This window comes from Antechinus flavipes, chromosome 1 (assembly GCF_016432865.1).
Source record: "Antechinus flavipes isolate AdamAnt ecotype Samford, QLD, Australia chromosome 1, AdamAnt_v2, whole genome shotgun sequence".
Lineage (NCBI taxonomy): Eukaryota > Metazoa > Chordata > Mammalia > Dasyuromorphia > Dasyuridae > Antechinus > Antechinus flavipes.
In genome coordinates this window covers 536,168,679-536,189,510 of record NC_067398.1, presented here as the reverse complement: position 1 = coordinate 536,189,510, position 20,832 = coordinate 536,168,679, and the positions used below count along the sequence as shown (strand labels likewise).

The window sequence follows — 20,832 nt, the reverse complement described above, 5'->3', positions numbered from 1 at the left end:
CACATGCTGTGTTTACTTCTTTTTTTTTCCTGTTTTTTTTTTTTTTTAAATCTATCCCATGGTTTTCCTGTTTTGCTCTGATTTTTCTCTTTATGTGCATTTTTAATACAAATAAAGCAATGTGAATTAAAAATAAATAAATTTTAAAAATAACATAGGCCTACAGTTTTCCTTTTGTGTTTTATCCTCTAGTTTTGGTATTAGGATAACATATTTGTCTTTTAAAAATGATTTTGGTAGGGTGCTTTTCTTTTTCAACTTTTGAAAATAATTGTCAAAATATGGATATTAATTGTTCTTTAAGGGTTTGATATGATTCTCCTTTAAGTCCATCAAGACTAGAAGGTCCCTCCCTTCTCTGATAGTTACTTTAAAGCTAGTTCTGGTTCTTTTTCTGAGATTGGATCATTTAAAAATCTCTTTCTGATCTTCTAATAGTTTGGATATTTTTGTATTTTTTTTAAGATAGCCTATTTTTTGTCCTGATTCATTAGCATATTATACACAACATATTCTGATTATTCTTTTTATTTTCTCTGGTTTTATGCAATTTCATTTGATCATTTTCCATTTTTATTTGATTTTCTGTTCTTGTCTTCTAAAATCAAATTAGCTAATAGTTTATATCAGTTTTATTAGTCTTTTCAAATAACCAATTTTTAGTTTTATTTAACATTTTTATGGGGGGGTTATTTTCATTTTGTCTACTTCTATAATTTTTATTCTCTCTGTGTTTATTTTAGGTTTTTTACTTGTTAGTTTTCTAATTTTTAAAAAAGTGTATATTCAGTTCATTAAACTTTTAAAAATTTTGTTTAATTTTGTTAATATTAATTTTTAAATTTTATTTGTAGAGATATGCTTTTTCTCCTGAGGACTGCTTTATCTGAATCTCAGAAATTTTAGTTAGTTGTTTCACATTATCATTTTCTTTCACATTAATTATTGTTTCTATGATTTGTTTTTTATCTCACTCATTATTTAAGATTTTATCATTGTCTGTATTTGAGTCTGTGCCTTTTCTTTTGTGTTCCCTGAATAAATAACTATTTTTAATTATATTATTTTCTATAAAGAATTTCTTCCTGAAATATTTGCTGTTTTTAATCATTTTCTTCTATTTTCCCTTACTGCTATCCTTTGGACTCCCCTCTATGGTGATTTCCCCTGAGGGCTAGATCTCAAAGCTTCTCAGCCTACTTTTATACTAAACAATTCCCATTCACCAGTTAGATCTTTTTTCCAAGTTTAGATCTTTGAGGGCTGGCCCCAGATAGATGCTGGGCTTTTTCTCTCAGGCTTATTAGAGGATTATTTAGCCCCATCCAGAACCTCTTTCTTCCTTTTCCTAATGTATCTTATTTTACTCTGTTGCACAGTTCTTTGGTCCAGCAATATAGAAGAATACTGTCATGCTGCTATTATTTCAGTTTGTACTAATTTCTGTCACTCAGAGTTTAGATAGCCCGGCACTAGAATAATGGTATCAGGGTATGAGGTTGAGTTCTATTTCAAGACTAGATGTGTTCTACCCTCCTTCTCTTTGTTTTTCTGCTTCCCTACAAAGATCTTTTACAGGACAGAATATTGCCAAGACTCTGCCTATTGAAGCCTCAGCAAATTTCTACAATTTGGAGTTTGAACTTACAGAGCATTGGAAAGAAAGAGAAGAAGCAGAGTGTGAGATTGCATTTTGTTGCAAGCCTGTGGATTGGGTGGATAGTACAGTCTTAGTGCTAATAGAGGTATGGAAGAAGTCTGAGTGAAATAAAATAAGGCATTAGTTCATGGAGTTTTTAAACCTTCTTTTGAGCTCCTTATTTCCTACACCATAGAGATAGTGGAAGTTGCTTTATTTTTGGCACAAAATATTTATTTAGTACTTCATCTTGTTGGTCACATGACCCAATTCTTATCTTAGAAGAAAAATATTACTAATATACAGGTGCGAAGTTTCTAAATGGTCTATAATCTTTGTCTTTTCTCAATCCTTACTCTTAAAACTTATTGTCCATTATAAATTCTCACATTCCCTCCTTTACACTAGGGTCACTGAATAATATAGTAAATGTGGACTTAATTTGGAATTTTTTGTAGCACTTTTGCACTTCTTTACCCTGTGCAACAAATGTAAGCATATGAGATGATTATTTTCATGTTGGTCACTTTGAAAATAATGATAATAAGAACTGAAATTAAGGGTGAACAACAGTGACCAAAAAAACACTGTCTTGTCCTTCGAAGGAGAATTTGTGATCCATCCTTCAATTTAACTGCTATTTCCTTCTGCCTTCTGGATTTATCAAGTTAGGTAGGATAAAATGACTCTTGTAGAGTAATTTTAATAAAATTACTCTGATAGAACAGACAGCATGTCCACTTAGTCACTAGACAAAAATCATCCTTTTAGAGTCTCAATAGCTAAGTTTCTGCTTCTAGTCGTGTGTGTGTGTGTGTGTGTGTGTGTGTGTGTGTATTAGCATCTTATGGTCCCATCACAGCAGAAATGAAAGAGTGCTTAGGGTCATTTTGTATTTTTTTTTCATTTCATGGATCACTGTAATCAAAGAAATCAGTACCGTGTGGCTACTTTCCTAGTGATGGCTCTGAGTGCTTAGCTAGGCTTTTCATCTAAAACAATTACAATCTTGCTAGAACCTTATTTAAAACCCTTGCAGCAAAGTAGAAATGATTAAAGCTTGCACTCCACTTTATAGCCTTCAAAGATATAGGATCATCTCCTTTCATTAACCAAGTATACTTGTGAAGGACAGCAAAAAGCATAAAAGGTAAAACAACAGTATGAAAATTAAACAAATGAGTCTAACAAGTGGTCTTGGAATTTGGAAAAGGGCAATGTAGGGTGAAAATGACCAGGAAACCTTTGTAGCTTAGCAACTCATATTCTGCACATTGGTCAACATCCTTAGCAGTTATTGAACTCTATATTTAACTGAGATGGAAAAAATAGAAAACAAACTTGTAACAACTATATAGGGGAGATAGTTTCTGTATACTTAAAATAAATAAAGCATAGTTTACCGATTATCTAATGGTAGGTAAGTGGTACAATAGATAGAGAGTGCTGGGTCTGCTAGCAGTTTGACCCTGGGCAAGACAGCTAATCCTGTTTGCCTCAGAATCCTCATCTGTAAAATAAATTGGAGAAGGAAATGGCAAACCATGTCAGTATCTTTGCCAAGAAAACCCTAAATAGAGTCATGAAGAACCATATATGACTGAACAACAGCAGAACAACAACTATCTGTTACCCATAGTACTTGTGGACCCCCCACCCTGTAATGACTAGTATTTTCCATAGGTATGAACAGTCCCTCTCCTCCAGAAAATTACACTCTAATCTCAATCAAATATATTTATAATGTAAATATATGGGAATTGAGACTACCTAAATATAGTATATATGCACCAGTTTGGGGGGGGTATATATTCTGGTTGAACTGGGATTGAACTCAGTCTAAACATTTTTTTTAGTCTTCTCAAGAAGGTGCTGATAAAGTGATAAATCAATGTATCTAAGAACATGTTTTTTGTTTCATCTAATAATAGTTCTCTTCCAATTATATTCACTACAAATAAAACTTTAATATAAAATACTTCATTGAGGCTTTTTTGATAATTTTTAAAAGTATCACTTATTAAACGAATCTACCTTGGCCATGGACAAAATACAGCAGTTCACACTTTGGAATGCTTTTAAATATACTGGTTCTTTTCTGGTTACATGAAAATTATATCTGCTCTCTTTAACTAATGTAACAGTTTAACACTTGGGGGGAGGAAGAGGGAGGTTTAATTTATACTGTTCTACTTTTACAATCATAGGATTCAGAGCTAGAAGGGAAATTATCTAATCTAAAACCCAGATTTTACAAATAAGAACAATGAAATCCAGTGAGTATAACTAACAATGCAGAAGTAGAGTAGGAAGAACTCTGAAGTCATTTAACCATACCTGAATAGGGACAAAACAACATTCCTAACATAATTTGAAGTACTCTACAGAGTACTTCTGGAGATAAGATCATTCTGCTTTGTGTCTGCATTTCTGTAATTTTCACTCATAATTTCTAGCTCTCTTTTCTGGGTCCAATCTTATTAATCTTAATCTTACTTCTATATGATAGCTATCTTTAAATATGGAGAAGGAAGTGGCAAATCACTCCAATATCTTTGCTAAGAAAACCCCAAATAGTATCATAAAGAATCAAACACAACTAAAACAACTGAATAATTCTTTAAGTATTTGAAGATCTATCGATTCCCTCCAAATTCAACTCTTTTCTTCTCTAAGCTAAACATTTCCAATTTCTTCAGCCAATTCTTATAGGACATGGTCTCAGATTTCATTGTTATGTATATATTCCAGCTGACCAACATTTTCCCAAAAAGATGGAACACACAACTGAACAAAATCCTCTAAATATGATCACCTCCATGTCTTGGAAACATGTTTTTCAATACAGTAAGATCATAATAACTTTTTTGGCTCTTATATCACCCTGTTGGATCATAGAGAATTTGCAATTCATTTAAAACTCACAAGTCTTTTCCAGACAATATTGTTTAGCTATGATGTTCTATTTGTGAAGTTGATTTTTTTTTTAATCTTACAAGTGTATCTATCTATATATAAATTTCACATTCTTAGAAGCAGACCATCACTTTGGCTTGTGGAGATTTTTTAAAATCTCCACATTTTTAAAAATGAGAGAAATGATTATTTCTCTTATGTATTAATAATTAATTATTGCATCCAGACCAAGATTTTTCCTTTTTTCTATATTCTCACATAGAAATCAACCAATATGGGAAATCTTGGGCAAAGACTTGCCCAGGTCAAGATCTAATCAGCCAGTAAAAGAAATTCTAAGTTTGGCCTAGTGGGAGGACTCCTGCTCACTGTATTTCTTCAGACAGGTCTGGGGAAATGTGGATTCTCTCCCTTTTGTCAGACAGATAATGTGGAAATTAATATCTCACTTGGATGATCCAAGTCATGTATGTCCGAGACCCTCATATTAATAAAGTCTATCTCCCATTATAATATTCATTCTCTCATTAGTTGTTGATCAATCAAAATTGATTGCTACCATCAGAAACACCCACCCTTCCAAAGGTATATAAACTGTGAGTCCATCACCATGACAGTCTTTGGCATGTAAGAGTGTCATCAACTTCTTTCTATTAATAAACATGCTAGCCTTATTAATAATTAAATTACCCAGAAACTGTCTTTTGAACTGTTTAAAAGTTACATAACCTTTCCAGGTTCATGTCTTTTAATAAGCATTTTCCCAGGTCTTTTTTCATATCAATAAAAATGTTGATAGGATCAAGGACAAATCTTGAAAGGCTACCTCCTTTAAAGTAGATGTTAGTGAACCTATTGATAAGTACTCATTGATCCATTCATTCAACCAATTTTAAATCCATATAGTTGCATCAACTAAGCTCATCTGTAAACACTCTCATAATGTTTTATTAAAATTTGAGTAAACTATTGCTAAAGTATTTCATTGATCTATCACTCTAGTAACAATATCAAAAATTGACATTGGCCATCTATTCTTGGAAATCTAAGCTGGATTTTGGTGATGACAGTTTCCCTTTTAAATGCTTAGAAACCATTGTTATAGTAACATTTAATATTTGCTCAAAGTCACATGAGTATTATATTAATAGATCCATAATCCAAACGTGTTTCCTGACTTGAAGTCCAATGCTCTGTATATTAAAATTGTGTCCCAACTTCCTTACATTCTGTACACAAAGCACATACCAGCATTTTTTCCATGATTGCTGATTTTCCTTGAAATTGTTCTCCTTCCCATGATAAACAAGAAGCTTCTGTCTGAATATGTAGTGCATGTAATAAGAAAAAAATGAAAAAAAATTTAGTTTCTTATATGTTACCACTATCACACTCAAAAATAATGAGCAGAAGGGAACAAAAATAAAAGTATCAAAGATAAAGAGAAAGTATGTGGGTTTTCATTTTAGCCAGGTTAAAGAAATCCATGATTTAGGATTCAGCAAGATAGACATTAAAAAAAAAAAACCCAAAGGTTTTTGTTTTTATCTTTCTTGTTGTTTTAAGATAAATTGGGCAAAGGCCAAAAGTAGAGACTGGCTCTTTCAGGGAAATCAGTGTAATCCTATAGTCCAGCCAGGAGGTCAAGTTAGTGGGTGTATCCATCACTGTTTAAGAAAAATGCAGCTTGATAACCAAATGTGGAAGACTGGCAGTCAGTAGTTTAATGAATATATCCTTTAAGAACATTCAACTCTTTTTGTTCTGATTTCATATTCACCAAGCAACTTTCTGGAACTAATTCTCTTTCCCAAGTACATTTTGTGCTTACATGGGGATATTTTAGTTCTTCATGGACATGAGCAACTTTGCTGTGAGTCTCTTATGAATTTGATCCTTATGAAATTAATTCTTTAGTATCTGATCACACCCTGGGGAAATTGATAACATCAAGTTTTTAGACCTGCCAATCTAGAAAAGTATCCTGGAATACAGAAGAAGCAATCAAAAAGACCTTAGATAAATGTCTGACAGTCTTACTATAGCACTCTCCTTCCTTATCATGTGGATATTTCTATATGAGTGGAACAACAAATCAAACCTTGTTAATACAGTAAATTTCAGTGTAAATTTCCTGAGAATGCTTTTTTAAAAATTGCTCTCTTTGCCTACCCTAAGAACTGCTTTTTAAAAAAATCAACACAACACAAACCCTTCAAGTTTTCTAGTTGTAAAATGAGACTATCTATTGTGAGGTTAATTGAGGCTACCTACAATGCTAAAAAGCAATTTATATATATGAAGTATTGTTTTAAAGGGAATTTTACTTTATTATTTCTTGTAATAATGATTTTTTTTTTTTATGGAAGATTTTGTTTTGGATTAGAGTGAGCAAGAATGGGTTATTTTGGGGCAACTAGGTGGTGCAGTAGGTAGAGCATGAACCCTAAAGTCAGGAGGATCCAAGTTCAAATCTGATTTCAGACACAACATTTTCTAGCTATGTGACCCTGGGCAAGTCACTTAACACCAATTGCCTCAGAAAAAAAAAGGGGGGGGGTGCTATTTGTCTTTATTTATGAGACTTACATTTAGATGAAATGAACTGGAAATACTATCAGTTCTGAATTTCTGCATTTTTCATAGGAAATAAACAAGGTTTGGCCATAGGAAATAACAATGAGAAGGAGTAATTTTTCAGTCATATCAATTGACAGGATTTTTAGTGTATGCTAACTTAACATATCCTAACAGGACGAATCAAGGTAAAAGAACAATTACTATTTCAAATAAAAGCACAGAATATTCAAAAGAGAAGCAACAAGGGCTGAGAGAATTTCTGGGTAGTTTGATGCTGTATAATCTAACAATTATGTGATTTTTAAACTGATGCAGTAACCAAATGTTTATAATACAACTACCATGTTATATGTGACAATGAATATTGAGATTGTGGGTCACTTTTATTTTTTAAATGTGAAAATTTATGTACCTCATGAATATTTTTAAATTTAAAATGGCAGAAATAGGTTTTTTCCTATCTAGAACCAGTATAGATAGTATGATTCTTGCACTGGATTGTTATAGTACAGTCTATTTAGATCTGTGGGAGGTTGGGGAAGAGGAGCAGGGTTGTAAGAAGGGAAACATTTGGAAGACCCAGATGGTACAAACTTCAAATGCTCATTTGCTTAATGACTTCATCTGTAGGAGGTTTATTAACATACCTGTATGCCAATTTCCCCCCCACCCCAGATGTATTTTAAGGTATAGCCCCAATCTATTCCTCATAGATCCTTTAAAAATAAAACTACAACATTGAAATGCATTAGGAAATATACTCCAAGGACATATTGGGAACAGATGATCACATCAGTGTAATTACCATTGTATACTCTAATCAGCAGGTAAACTGGCACATTCTGCACCAAATGCATTCTGTGTTACCTTTGATAATTCCCTTTACCACAGAATGTCATATAGCTGCATAGAACACAAAACATGGTTTCTTTTCTAAAGAAAAGAGCAATTATTTTCATTCAATTTAGAAGGTAAAGGAGGTAACTCCATTGAAACAGGCTAAGGGATGCAGAAGCAGTGAAAATATGACAACAGATGCAATCTTTTGATGTCACATACTGACAACTATGAAACTTTATACATATTTTACCACTTGGCTCTTCCTGCCAACACTATCTTCACCTTGTTTTATCTTTACCCACAGAAGAAACATGACAAGATGACCTTCAGGCCAATATCCTCACTAGCAACCTGCAGCACCAAAAGACTTGCCTTGCCTCTGCCTGGCCACCTTCTGCTCTTCCTTTCATCTTTTTTTCCTCTTCTCTTTTCTTTGCAGCCCTACCTATTTCCTGATTTCCAGCCCATCAAGCTGTTAGTTGTCAGAGACTGAACCCCAGTTAACAATGCCAACTTACTTGAACTTGTTCTTCAATAATTTTTATACTTCTACTTTGATCTATTCATTCCATATCAGTGATTAAGAATCTGGTTGCCATTGTTCAAACCCTGTTCTCCTATTCACTCCCCAAAAACTATTGCCTATTTTTATTCCCTTTGACCTAAATCTCCTAATATTCCACTCCAAAAGTACCCAAATGCAATGCAAGTTGCATTCTGGAATGCCTGCTTATGGGTACAATTGGATTTCATCTTAAATATTTTTCTTTTCTTATTCCTTACATTTTATTACTGAGACCTGGTCTACCCACCTCTCCCCCTTTCTTCGCCCCCTCCCCCCCGCTCCCCTCAGGACAAAGATTCCCTGGCTACCTTTTCCATAACTGGTTGTGCTTTCACTAAAATCTCCCAACTGACTTTGGTCATGCTGAGAAAGTTATATTACTCTTTCTTCCCTATGACCACTTTTGTGTTTCTCCTCTATCACCATAACTCAGTAATCTCTACTTCTATGAGCTTCATTCAATCCATATTTATTATCTAATCAAGATTCTTGAATCTGTCATCTACACACCTCCAGGAATTTCTTTTTCCTTCCTTCATAAGTTTAGTGCCTGGCTCACAGATTTGTCTTCTCCCCCACTCCTGCCCTCACACTAAGGGATTTCATCATACTTACCAAATATGCTCAAATGCTTTAACTTCTTCAATTCTCATAACTTACTCTTCAAGTTTACCACAGCTTTTTGCCATCACTCCAATTGCTCTTTATCCATCTTCATGAACTCTAAAATTCCTTTATCTACTCATAATCTATTGTTATTCTACTTTTCATTTTGCCTTGCAAGTCCTTACTGCCTTCATCTTTCTCACCACCATCTCCAATTTCTACATACTTCAGTTCTTTCTCAGCTCTTCACTCTTACATTGCTTAGTCTCTTCCCTTCCTCAGCTTGACCCTTTGGTAAACCACTTTCCTCTTGAGTCCCTTATTGCTTTTATCTTTTCAAAGATCTTGCCCTTCCCTATCTTAGCCTTGAATGGTTCCTACCATTCACTGCTTTACCCTCACACAAGATTTACTGAATGAAACTGACTGGATCCACTATAAATTTATGTTACACAATCTCAACTGAGCCCTCATATTGGTAAAGCAATCTTTACCAATCTCTCTAAATCAATTCCCTATCAAACTCTGCATAGCAGAATGTTCAAATCTGCTGAGTTCAAATCAGGCATCTCCTACTTCCTTAGCAGTGTGAACTTGGTCACGTCATTTAACTTCTGTTTATTTCTCTCTTATCAAGTATATATAATCAAGTGTATCATGTGCAAGTGATCTCATTCCATCTCATCTCTATTATATTGCATGCTCTACCATCCCTATTCATAAATCTTTAGTCTTTCTCTGTCTACTTAGTAGGTGCTTCCTTAATGCCTATGTATTCATATGTCTACATTGCCTCTATCCTCAAAACATTATTATTTGATCTGTCCATTCCCATTAGCTATTGTCCTGTACCTTTCCTCCTTTCCTAGTTAACCTCCTTGGAACACTGTTCCAAGATAGATATGTATAAGTTATCTATTCAAAATGTGTATGATAGACTTGAAATCAATTATTAAATAACAGAAAGAGAAGTGACAAGAATAATAGAAAATATAAAAGGCCAAAAAAAGAAACTGGATTTCAAATGTGCCTCCACTTCTCTTCCTCTCATTCTCCTCTTTACCCTTTGCAATCTGGCTTCTGACTACATCATTCAACCAAAATTTCTGTCTCCGAATTTACTAATGATCTTTTTTTTAGCTTAGATACTCATCACTGGATTATTATAATAGTTAGCTTCTTTTTCTCTCTGTTTCATGAATCTCCCTATTCCATTCAATCAGCTGTTATAATGATCTTCCTAAAAATATAAATTAAAAATATTGCTTTCTAATGCAATAAACACCAGTGATTTGCTGTTACCTCTAGGATCAAATATAAATTCCTCTGTTTAGCTTTTAAAGCTCTTCAGAACCTGGCCTCTTCACAATGCAAGGAAGGATTGCTTTTTATTTTTCTTTATACCCCTAGTACTTAGCACATAGTGTCTAATAAATATTAGTTGGCAAGAGAAGATGTAAAACTAATGCTTATACACTTAACCCTCTCTAAAGTATAAAATAATTTTGAATATTGTGATTCCAGAAAGTCTATAAAATTATTGAAATGAACTATGGATTGAGTAAAAGGACTAGCATCCTAGTGACTAGCATCACATTCAAGCTCTTCCACTCTCCAGCTATATGAATTTGGACAAGTTCATCTTTTTAAGCTTTTGTTTCCCTACTGTGGACTTATGATTAATACCACTTGCCCATTTCACATGCCTTTTATTTTAACTGAGATAATATATTAAAGTTTTCATAATCTTTAAAAACTACAAGGAAGTTATTACTCAGTCATGGATATATATTTATAAATAGATAGATATGTATAAGTTATCTATTCAAAATGTGTATGATAGACTTGAAATCAATTATTAAATAACAGAAAGAGAAGTGACAAGAATAATAGAAAATATAAAAGGCCAAAAAAAGAAACTGGATTTCAAAACCATAATAAGTGTTTTGTTTTATTTAATCATCAAGATAATGGAATGAGGAAAACCAATCTGCCTCTCATTAGCAGGCTATAATTAAACATTAAAAGGAGAAGCTCACTCATTATATTGATAAAGTTGACCAAAATGGAAAAATTGATTGAGCAATGAACATTGCTAGTCATTCTGGAAAGTCATTTGGGACTCTGTTCCCCAAACTACTAAATTGTATATCCTCTTTGACACAGCAATAGCACTTAGAAGTCTATATCCCAAAAAGATAAAAGAAAAAGAGAAAGGATCTATGTGTACAAAAATCTTTATAATAGTTCTTTTTTTTCCATGTGTGTTTGGTGGTAAAGAATTGGACATTGAGGCGCAGCTAGGTGGTGCAGTGGATAGACCACCAGCCCTGAAGTCAGGAGGACCTGAGTTCAAATATGGCCTCAGACACTTAATATTTCCTAGCTGTATGACCCTAGTTAAGTCACTTAACACCAATTGCCTCGGGAAAAAAAAAGAACTGGACATTGAGGGATCTCTCTTTAACAAGTTATAATAGATGTATAGTGGAATGTTATTTTGCTACAAGAAATAATGGAAGGGATAGTTAAAAAATTTTTTTATTAGATGAAATCAGAGAAAACTTGTATGAACTTATGCAGAGTGAAATAAAGAAAGCTGGCAGAACAATGGATACTTTAGTAGTAATACTGTAAAGACACAATTTTGTCTTTACAAAGTTAGTAATCAACACAATTATCAACCATAATTCTAGAGTACTTAAGATGAAACATGTCACCCACCTCCTGAGAGAAATGATGAATTCAGAGATTAAGACATAAACTGTATATTTATCTGTACCTATTTATCATATTTGAAAATATATATGCATGTAAATAAAATTTAATTTAAATGGGAAAAAAAGAAAAAAGAGACTTAATTATTTAAAAATATATTAAGTTTTAAGAACTTTATTTCCCTTCTTAGCTTTTCATTTAGCTGGGGGATAACTCCCTCAATGCTAGTATTTGGCTATAGGGAATAAATGTGGGGAGAGGGGCTACTTGGCAGGTCTCTATTAAATATTTCCTTAAGAAAGTGGCTGTTAATCATCTAAAATCCTAATTAAGAGTATAAGAACCCTATGAGTGCTGAGAGTAAGAGAACATAAATGCCATATATTTTCTATTTACATTTCCCTCTATACCTGTGTACAGATATTTACCAGAAATAGACAGCTTCCAATAAGCTAAAAACTTGAAAAATAAAAATCAATTAATCATTTACTGTACTCACAAAATAACTATCATATTTTTGCATTCCAATTCCCCAGAACAAATACTTAATATCAGACTTTATTATTCATTTGCTGAGAACATCTAAAATAATTAATTCCTTTCTTCTCATTTTCTATAAGTGTCCTTATACACACACACACACACACACACACACACACACACATATGCTCTCAATTAGAAAGTGGAAAAAGTGAAACACATGTAAATAATTTTGCTGTAGAATATCAAACGTAAGCATTGGACCCAAAAATTAAGGGTCATATAGTTTGGGAGAAAAAGTTCTCTATTCATATATACATTTATCTTTAAATTGTTACTTTCCAAAAAGAATTTTCTCTCAGTTTTTAAAGTACACCAAGCCCATTATTCTCGAAATAAATTTTGTCACTCAAGGAGATCAACAATGAAGAAGGGAAAAAAAGAGTTTAATCACATTCAAATTGATACCTACATATAGAGCACTTAGTTGTACCCTGTCAGCATCAAAGTGGCGATAATAGAGATGCACAAAACTTGCTCCAACTTGCTCCCACATAGGACTTTCAGCCATTTTTCATTCAATATCTGTCAAAGAAGCAAAGACTGCTTTAAAGACCCTGTGCCAACAACACAAAGTGCTACCATATTGGTAAAATTGCTGGAAAATGCAGACAAATTTTTAAAACAAAAGGCAAGGGGAAATGTTCTTTCTTTAACAGTACACAGTCAGGGTACTACATGCTGAGTAAATGATTTCCCATGAAAACAGTTATATATCAATTCATTTCCTACTTACCATGCTATTCAGGACTCACCACAGGAATTCATTAAAAATAAAGTGACAGGCCACATGCAGAGCCTATATATAAACTCACAAAAGAGCTTTTAAAAAAGGTAGAGGAGAAAAGGGAAAGAGCAGAGCGCAGAAATTTCAATGAAATTTTTCCATCATCAAACTTATAGCAGATACCAAGCTGAACATGAGAATAAAAATAAAAGTTCTGAAACACAGCTAACACCCACAATCTTTTAAAAGAATTAGAGGTAATCACAGGGATATAAACTAGTCTTCAGGGATTACCTTTTAAAAAAAGGAAATCTAAAAATCAAAAAATTAAGGTGTAACTAGAATACCTATCAATTTTAGCCTGTTAGGTACAACCAAGATATTAGGTTCAGATTGAAAAGCATATTGGACTAGAAATGGGAAGACTTGAATTTAAATACTAACTTCTATTTACTAATTATAGCATATGTAGTTATAGGTTATATATCTACTGTAAAATGATTCTACACAGTACCAGAGCTACCTCCCTCCTGGGACTGTGGTAAGGCTCAAATAATATAAAGTGATTGCATTTTTCTCAACAGTCATTTATTAAGCACCTATTTAATCTTATTAATATTGATAGCAATATTAATAATATCATTTATTAAGCAAGACATTGAGAAATCAAAGTTCAAAGAATGAAACAATCTCTACTCTCAAGTTAATATTCTAATAGGGTTCACTAACAGTACATACACACACACAGACACACAGAGTTATTTGTCCATTCTAGAAAAGGACCATGACATCAGGAAGATGATGCTATGACCTGCAAGTGAATTGGATTTAAGTGAGGGAGGGCTGTGTAAGACCACCTGTCTCACTTTCCCCTTCAGAGCCATCTGGGTCCAGGAGCAAGATATATATAGCAGGATAACTGGAGATGGCCCTGGATGCAGTCAGAGACTTTGGCCCTTTTAAGCTAAGATCTTTACCAGGTCTTAGTCTGACTGAAAGAAACTCCAATCTCCTAAGACCTCTCCCTCCCTTTCCAATGTGAGGGAGCCACTCCTGTGAGATATCCAAAGGATTCTATGTCTTGCCATTCACCTTGTAACAGCACCTTCTTATCTTCATGTGGTGTCTTCCCACATACACTAAGAGCTCCCACAGTACAATCCTCACATCTCAAAGATTGCTACTTTTTCTATGTATAGCCTCAGTATGTAACACAGTGCTTGACATATAGTAACTGTATACTTTAAAAAAAAAAAAGGCTTTTAATCCATTCAAAGCCAATTATATAGCTTAAAAAACACAAAACCCAAAAAAGCTTCAAGCCTAGAAATGTAGTAATTGAAGCCAACACCAAATAATTATTGAACATGTTACTAAGTATTTCTCACCCTAAGTCCTACTCTGATGATTTATAATATGAATGTATTCCTGGCCTCTATCCTAGGCCTTTTTTCTTTTTACTTGACAATAGTATGAAGATTAGATTGGAGATGGGAGTCAGAGCAAAAGATGCTATTGCAATAGTAATGATTAAGTGGCAGGAAGAGGAAAAAAGAGCCAGGTGTGAGACAAATTGTGTTAATCCAGAAAACTGGAAAAGTTTTCAATAAATGTCACTGGTAATTATGTTAAATTTAGTAAACAAGAATGTAACAAAAGATCCTTTTGATCTTTTTCTTAAAAAGCTCCCCAGGCCCTCTTCCACCTTGCAGTGTAGAGATTCCTTGGCTGTATTTGCCTATAGAGAGAAAGAAAGGGAAGTACCTTGTAGAGACATTGTTCAATGGCCTGACTCTAGCTTCTTCCCTCTATCCCCTCCCATTGACTTTAGAACATTTTCCATTTCAGCTAGAATCACATGATTAAGGTTGCACTGTTGAGGGGCAAAACCTTAAACTCAGAAGACCTTAATTTTTATTTTAGTTAGCCTGGGTTTTTTTTTTTTTTCTTTATTTTTAAAATGGGGATAATACCATTTGTACTAACTACCTCACAAGTGTGAAAAAGTACTTTATATATTAATGCATTATACACATATGAATTATTATTGACAACTTATCAGATGAGAAGTAACTGGTTTTCAGTAACAAGTTAAACCTTGAAGTTTGAAGATTTCAATTATAATTGTTATGATGTTAAATCAGTCATCTCTTAAGTTTTCATAAATTAGTATAATTAGCAGAAATGGAAGCAAATATGGCTTCTTTTAATTGTTTCTTTCCCGGCCTCTCCTATGAAGTCCTATTTAAAGATGTCTGAATACATGAGCCACTTTACTGTAGTCATATTATGAGGCTTTATCAGCTGGTATTTGATTCTAGGAATAGAAAGAACAACTTAATCAACAATCATTTACTAAATGGTTATCAAAGGTTAGGCACCATGTTAAGAAACTGGGCTAAAAAGAACAGTAAAAATACAAAATATAGGCATTGCTCAAGATTATACATAGTAATCAATGAGGGAAGTTGCTGATCTACATTAGTGGAAGTAGTTTCTACATTAAGAATTTGCTATACTTGTGAAATCACAAGTCCAGACCAAATTACAAATTAAAGTGATTTATTATTTTTATTATTATTTTCAAAGGCTATGTATGCAAAGCACAATTTCTAGCAGTCTTATCAAAGTTGTATGGTTCTGAGCAAAGCTCTTGTGATGACTTGTAAATCTATTGGTTAAAGACCATCAGAATTATTTAGGGGGGCTCATCATCAAGTTGGTAGTTGGAGGATAGAAATGAGCTGTAGATGTCTATGATCTTCAATGGTGAAACTAACTACTCTGACCCATTGATCACTTAAATGAAAATATATAGAAGATAGTAAACTTCTGTAGGCATCACAAACAAGAGTATGACAATTTTTTAAAAATATATTTCCATGGCTCTAAAGACCATTCTTCTCATTTTGTATCACTGAGCATCAATACAGAAAGAGATTCTAAATTCCAAACTAGAATTCTTGAAGTGGAGCTCTTAAACAATCTCTCATAATGAATATTCCTCTACAAAGGTAGGAAAAGAGTGGATCATCTACTCTGGAAGGAAACACCAAAGCCAAGACAATTGCAAACTTTGCAAACTGTTTCCTTAGTAAAATCCAGAAGTAGGAAATGATAAAATGACAGTTTTAACATCCTATGAAAACACACACGTGCAAAATGGGCTAACAAAAAAACTTTTACGTCTTTCTAGCAAAGAACTAGTTTAGTTTCATTGAATTTTGGTTTAAACTACAAGTTCTTTTTGAGGGTTTCTTGTTGATCTCAACAAAATAATAAAAACTTATTTTAGAAGGAAGAAACTCGGGCCACATGATGCTGCCTCGCTATTTGCTATTTAAGTAATTCTAACCCTATTCTTGAGGTCTTTTAAACCCCAGAAAAAGAGACCTCTGAAATTCGTAGTGCCATTAGATGAGGACAAGAAACTCTTTCACTCCAAATGTTTTTTGCTTCCTCCGTAGCCTACAAATTGCAACTTAGAAAACTGTCTTCAGTCTCGAGACAACGTTGCCCGTACCAAGACAAGGTCCACTGTAGTATTATAAGCTTACCCTATTATCAGTAACCCAACTTGGAGGGCCGAATCTCTGCTCTCAGAGGTTATGCCCAGAGCCCCTCCAAGAAGCCAAAAAGGGTTCATTCACCTTGGGAGAACTGGGGCAAGGCCTGCTTAACCTTCGGCTCTTCAGGCCATCTCCCTTCCCAAGAAGAAAAACCAAACTGCCTCTCTCCCCCCAACGAAGCAGCTGTAGCATATACAGTCCCGAATAGCGGAATTAAAAAAAAAAAAAAAAAAAAAAAAGTGGAGAGTACCTGTATCTCGCTTTCAGCTGCAAAGAGAGATGCAGATGAGAGGCCGATCTCTGCTTCCTAGCTTAAAACTTTTATCTGTACCGATTCTCAGCGGGTTTTCCCCCTCCCTAGTACCCACCCTCCGCACCCGCCCCCACGCCCCAGTCAGAAATAGCCGCAGGAAAAGCTTGCAAAACCGCCCCCGCAGCCATCACTTCGGGGCATTTAAAAAAGATTCCGTCCTTCTTCTGTATCTCCTCAACTCTTCCTTCTCCCCCAAAGTACCTTAAATTACGAGGTGTTTTTTTTCTTTTTTCTTATCCCCTGCTCCAAAAGACATTCTAATTCAGCACCCGCCCGCTTGCCTCCGAAAACCCCGCGCCCTCCAAATCGGATCACACTTTCCAGTTCCCAGAACTGGGATACACTCAGAAGCTGTGTTCGGGAACAAGCCCAGCGCTGGCCGCGCGCACACGTGCATGTCACCTACTGTAGCTGTAGCAGTGCCACCCACAGCCCCCTCACCGCCTCCGCCTCCTACCCTCTCTTCCAGCTCCTCCCTCCAGAAGCTAGGGAGATCTAGGCAGTGGCTCTCCTGGGTACAAGTCGCCTTCCTATCAAGAGAGGCACACACATACTAAGCATTTTTCTGGTCCCCACGGTCCCACTTCCAGATCGTAACACGCTGGGGCACCCGGCAGGAGATGAACAGTCCTGTTCCGACCTCTCCCTACCCCCAGGGGCTTATGTGCAATACTTCTAGAACTACTAGGTGCAAGGAAAGCTTCAGCCAAGCTCCGTTTCTCCCAGTTTTAGTGACAAGCCCCCACCCCCAAATCTTCATCATCCGTACACACAACACACACCCAAACACACCCACTATAACGCGCGTGCGCGCGCGCTCGCGCGTATACACACACACACACACACACACACACACACACACTTCCCCATCTCTGGCATCTGTAAATGGCCCCCTCCCCAGATGCTTATACTTACTCAAGTGCCTCATTCTTCTCTTCTCGTTTATCCCTCAGTTGCAGGGCCCCAATAGTAGCGCTCCATCCCTTTTCTTTGCACCTCGTCTACTCCCGACCCCTTCTTCTCCCCTTCCCCCAAAGCACACAGGCGTTGTGGGGCTGCAGAGCCCTCGAACCACGCCCTCCGCACCCCGCTCTCTGCAGCACGCGGTACAACTCCTCTCCAGCCGCTGCAGAGATACGGCTCCACTGCCGCTGTCACCTCCTCTCGAAGGAAAATGAGTGCCTCGAGTCTGGCAGCTAACTCCAGATGCAAAAGGCTTCACTTTCCCGCGAGCAAAGCGGGTAACCACCGCCGGGAGCTGACTCTGTAGAGTCCAGGTCGTTGGCTGACCATCATCCCCAACCCCTTAGCATCCCATTGCTTTATGAGGGATAAAGAAATGTACTCCCTCCTCGTGCAATGACCTATTCGGCTCCCAAAGCAAAGTTGATTCTTTTTTAGCTTCTCGTCCAACTTTGGGACTACTGGAATGGAAAAACAAAACAAAACCCAAACCCACACCCTTGCATGGCCGAGATTGTCGTGGTTGCTGTATCCTGTGCCGTTCAGGTGTAAACTTCCATACCCACATTCTCTCCCATAGCCCCCATCCCAAGATGCTTTCCCCAGCACCCCATCTTCTTACCTGCGGCACTGGGGCGGAGGAGCCCGGGAAGCTAAAAAAGAAAATCGTGCAGGAGTAGCGGCAAGACCTTATTGGGTAGTATCCCGCTTCCCAGGTGCCGGCTGGCCGGTAGGTGGCGCTGCCCTGGTGGTCTTAGGACTCGGACGAAGAGCTGAAGCCGAGAAAGCAGCCTTGACTGTTGCTGTCTGAACCCAGTGCCTCGTCTCTGGACGGGGGCGCGAAAAATTTCCAGAATGCAGTGAGGTGTACAAATGCCTGGGGAGGGGGTGGCAATTCCCCGAGCTTTCTCCCTGCCCCCGTAGGAATCCTCATAAAAACTCCTTCACTAGGCCGTGCTCCCCCACGCGTGAACTGGAGGTTAAGGAGCATGATTAATGGGATCGGAGCAGCGTTTGAAGTAGATTTGCTGGGGCGTGCGGAGGAGAAAGATGGGAGGGGGCAGCGGAGAGCTGAAGATGTCCGCTTAGGATAGAGAGAGGGTGGCGGAGGATGGGCGTCCGCAATTAATTTGTTTGCCAATATCTGCCAGTTACTTTGATCTGATGGGAAAAGTGTTTCTTCTTAGGCATAGATAGGTACCTAAAGAAACAAAAATCTCCCGGAGGAGGGAAGGTGGGCGGGTGGGGGAAAGAGAGAGACAGAGACAGAGAGACAGACAGAGACAGAAAGGCAGACAGAGACAGAGACACAAACAGAGAGACAGAGACACAGAGAAAGAATAAGCACGAATAAGCAACTGTGGGCAAATCTTGCTAAAACAAGTGGGAAGACCCGCATTTAGGCTTCAAGCGTCTGGTTTCGAATCTGAATTCTGTCACCTGCTAACTGTGTGACCTTGGGGGAGAAACTCATTTCACCATGTCAGTTTCAGTTTCACTGTGAGTAAACTGTGGGCTTTGAACTTGGTCTCATCTCACTCTAAAAATCCTTTGATGTTAAGTGGTGCATATTCATCCCTGGGAAATGTGCAGACGGGCTATCTGTGCAACGAAGCCTGATGTAAACCCCAAGATGACCCAAGAGATTTTTAAATGGGGTTATGGTTTTTTTAGGCTTCTCAACTTTAAAAAAGTTCCCTAAGACCTATAATTTAATCTATAAACATTCTGATTATCAAGTTATGCTGAAAAAAATTAAAGGCTCTGGAATGAGAAGTGTAGGTCCAAATCCTGCCTCTGATAGTTACTACCTGTGTGATCTTGAGCAAATCATTTATTCCCTCAGTGCCTCAGTTTCCTCATCTGCTAAATGAAAGAGTTCGACTAGCTTTCTCCAATGATCCCAACTAAAAGTGCTTTAACAACTCAGAAAGATCTAAACATGTACGAGAATATGGGAGCCCCCAGTTGCATATCCTCATCTCTAAAATAAATAATCATAATGTCTACCTCCCTAGTCATTTGTAAGAATAAACTGGGATAGTATTTGTAAAGCACTTTGAAAACCTTAAGGGACTAAGTAAATGCTGACTAATTATTCTATTCCTTTAGGTAAACCCTAGTCAAGGTTGAGCCTAGATTCCTCAAAACTGACATGCCATCTCTTCCTGTACATGTTACTGGTCTGCACTCCCTCTTTTTTTCTTTTTTTCATGATCCTCCAAGATCCAGCTTAGATGTACTTTAGCCAAAAAATATCCTTTCTCAAATATTTCCAGAATATGTTTAATATCTCCTTTATTTTCATGATTTTCCAACTCTTACATTTCTCATAGAATGTAAACTCCGTGAGGGCAGGCACTATATAATTTTTCCTTGAATTCCTAGTAGCATTCCTTATATTTAGTAGGTGCTTAATAGATATTTGTTGAATCACAGTGGAACTTATCTCATATCTAAAACAAATAAATTATTCTTTATTGTTTAACAAGTTTCTATTACAGTTGTAATGTAAATAAGGTTGCCTATTTACTTAAGTAAATGTAAATAAGGTTAAATATGTGGTATATAGTCATAGAATTTAGAGCTGAAAGTGACTTTAGAGATTTTCTGGTACAATGCTTTCATTTTACTAATGAAGAAACTAAAGGACAGGGAGCTTGTAGGTAATTTGTTCAAGGTAATTTAGTTCATTTATAGTATTATTTCTTATATAAATTTCTGTATTAATATATTATTTAATAAGTAGTTGCGGTAGCATGCAAACCTAATTTCTGAGAGAGACAAATTAAGTCCCCTTCCCACCACACCAAGTTCCTTAATGCATATGTTTGAGGAATCTGGACATCTATATTT

At 36.1% G+C, this 20,832-nt stretch overlaps 1 protein-coding gene across 1 annotated transcript in view; it reads right to left on the bottom strand.

Annotated features, from left to right (window-relative positions):
• The window catches only part of LOC127544089 (nuclear transport factor 2-like), a 32,706-nt gene extending 13,556 nt beyond the window's left edge, over window positions 1-19,150 (bottom strand). The window contains exons 1-3 of the mRNA XM_051970580.1: window positions 18,599-19,150; window positions 12,817-12,929; window positions 5,804-5,875 (exon numbers count right to left, since the gene is read on the bottom strand). Of these exons, the coding sequence (XP_051826540.1) occupies window positions 5,804-5,875; window positions 12,817-12,915 (171 nt within the window). The 5' untranslated portion in view covers window positions 12,916-12,929; window positions 18,599-19,150. The remainder of the gene's footprint in view (window positions 1-5,803; window positions 5,876-12,816; window positions 12,930-18,598) is intronic.
• Between the last annotated feature and the right edge of the window lie 1,682 nt (window positions 19,151-20,832).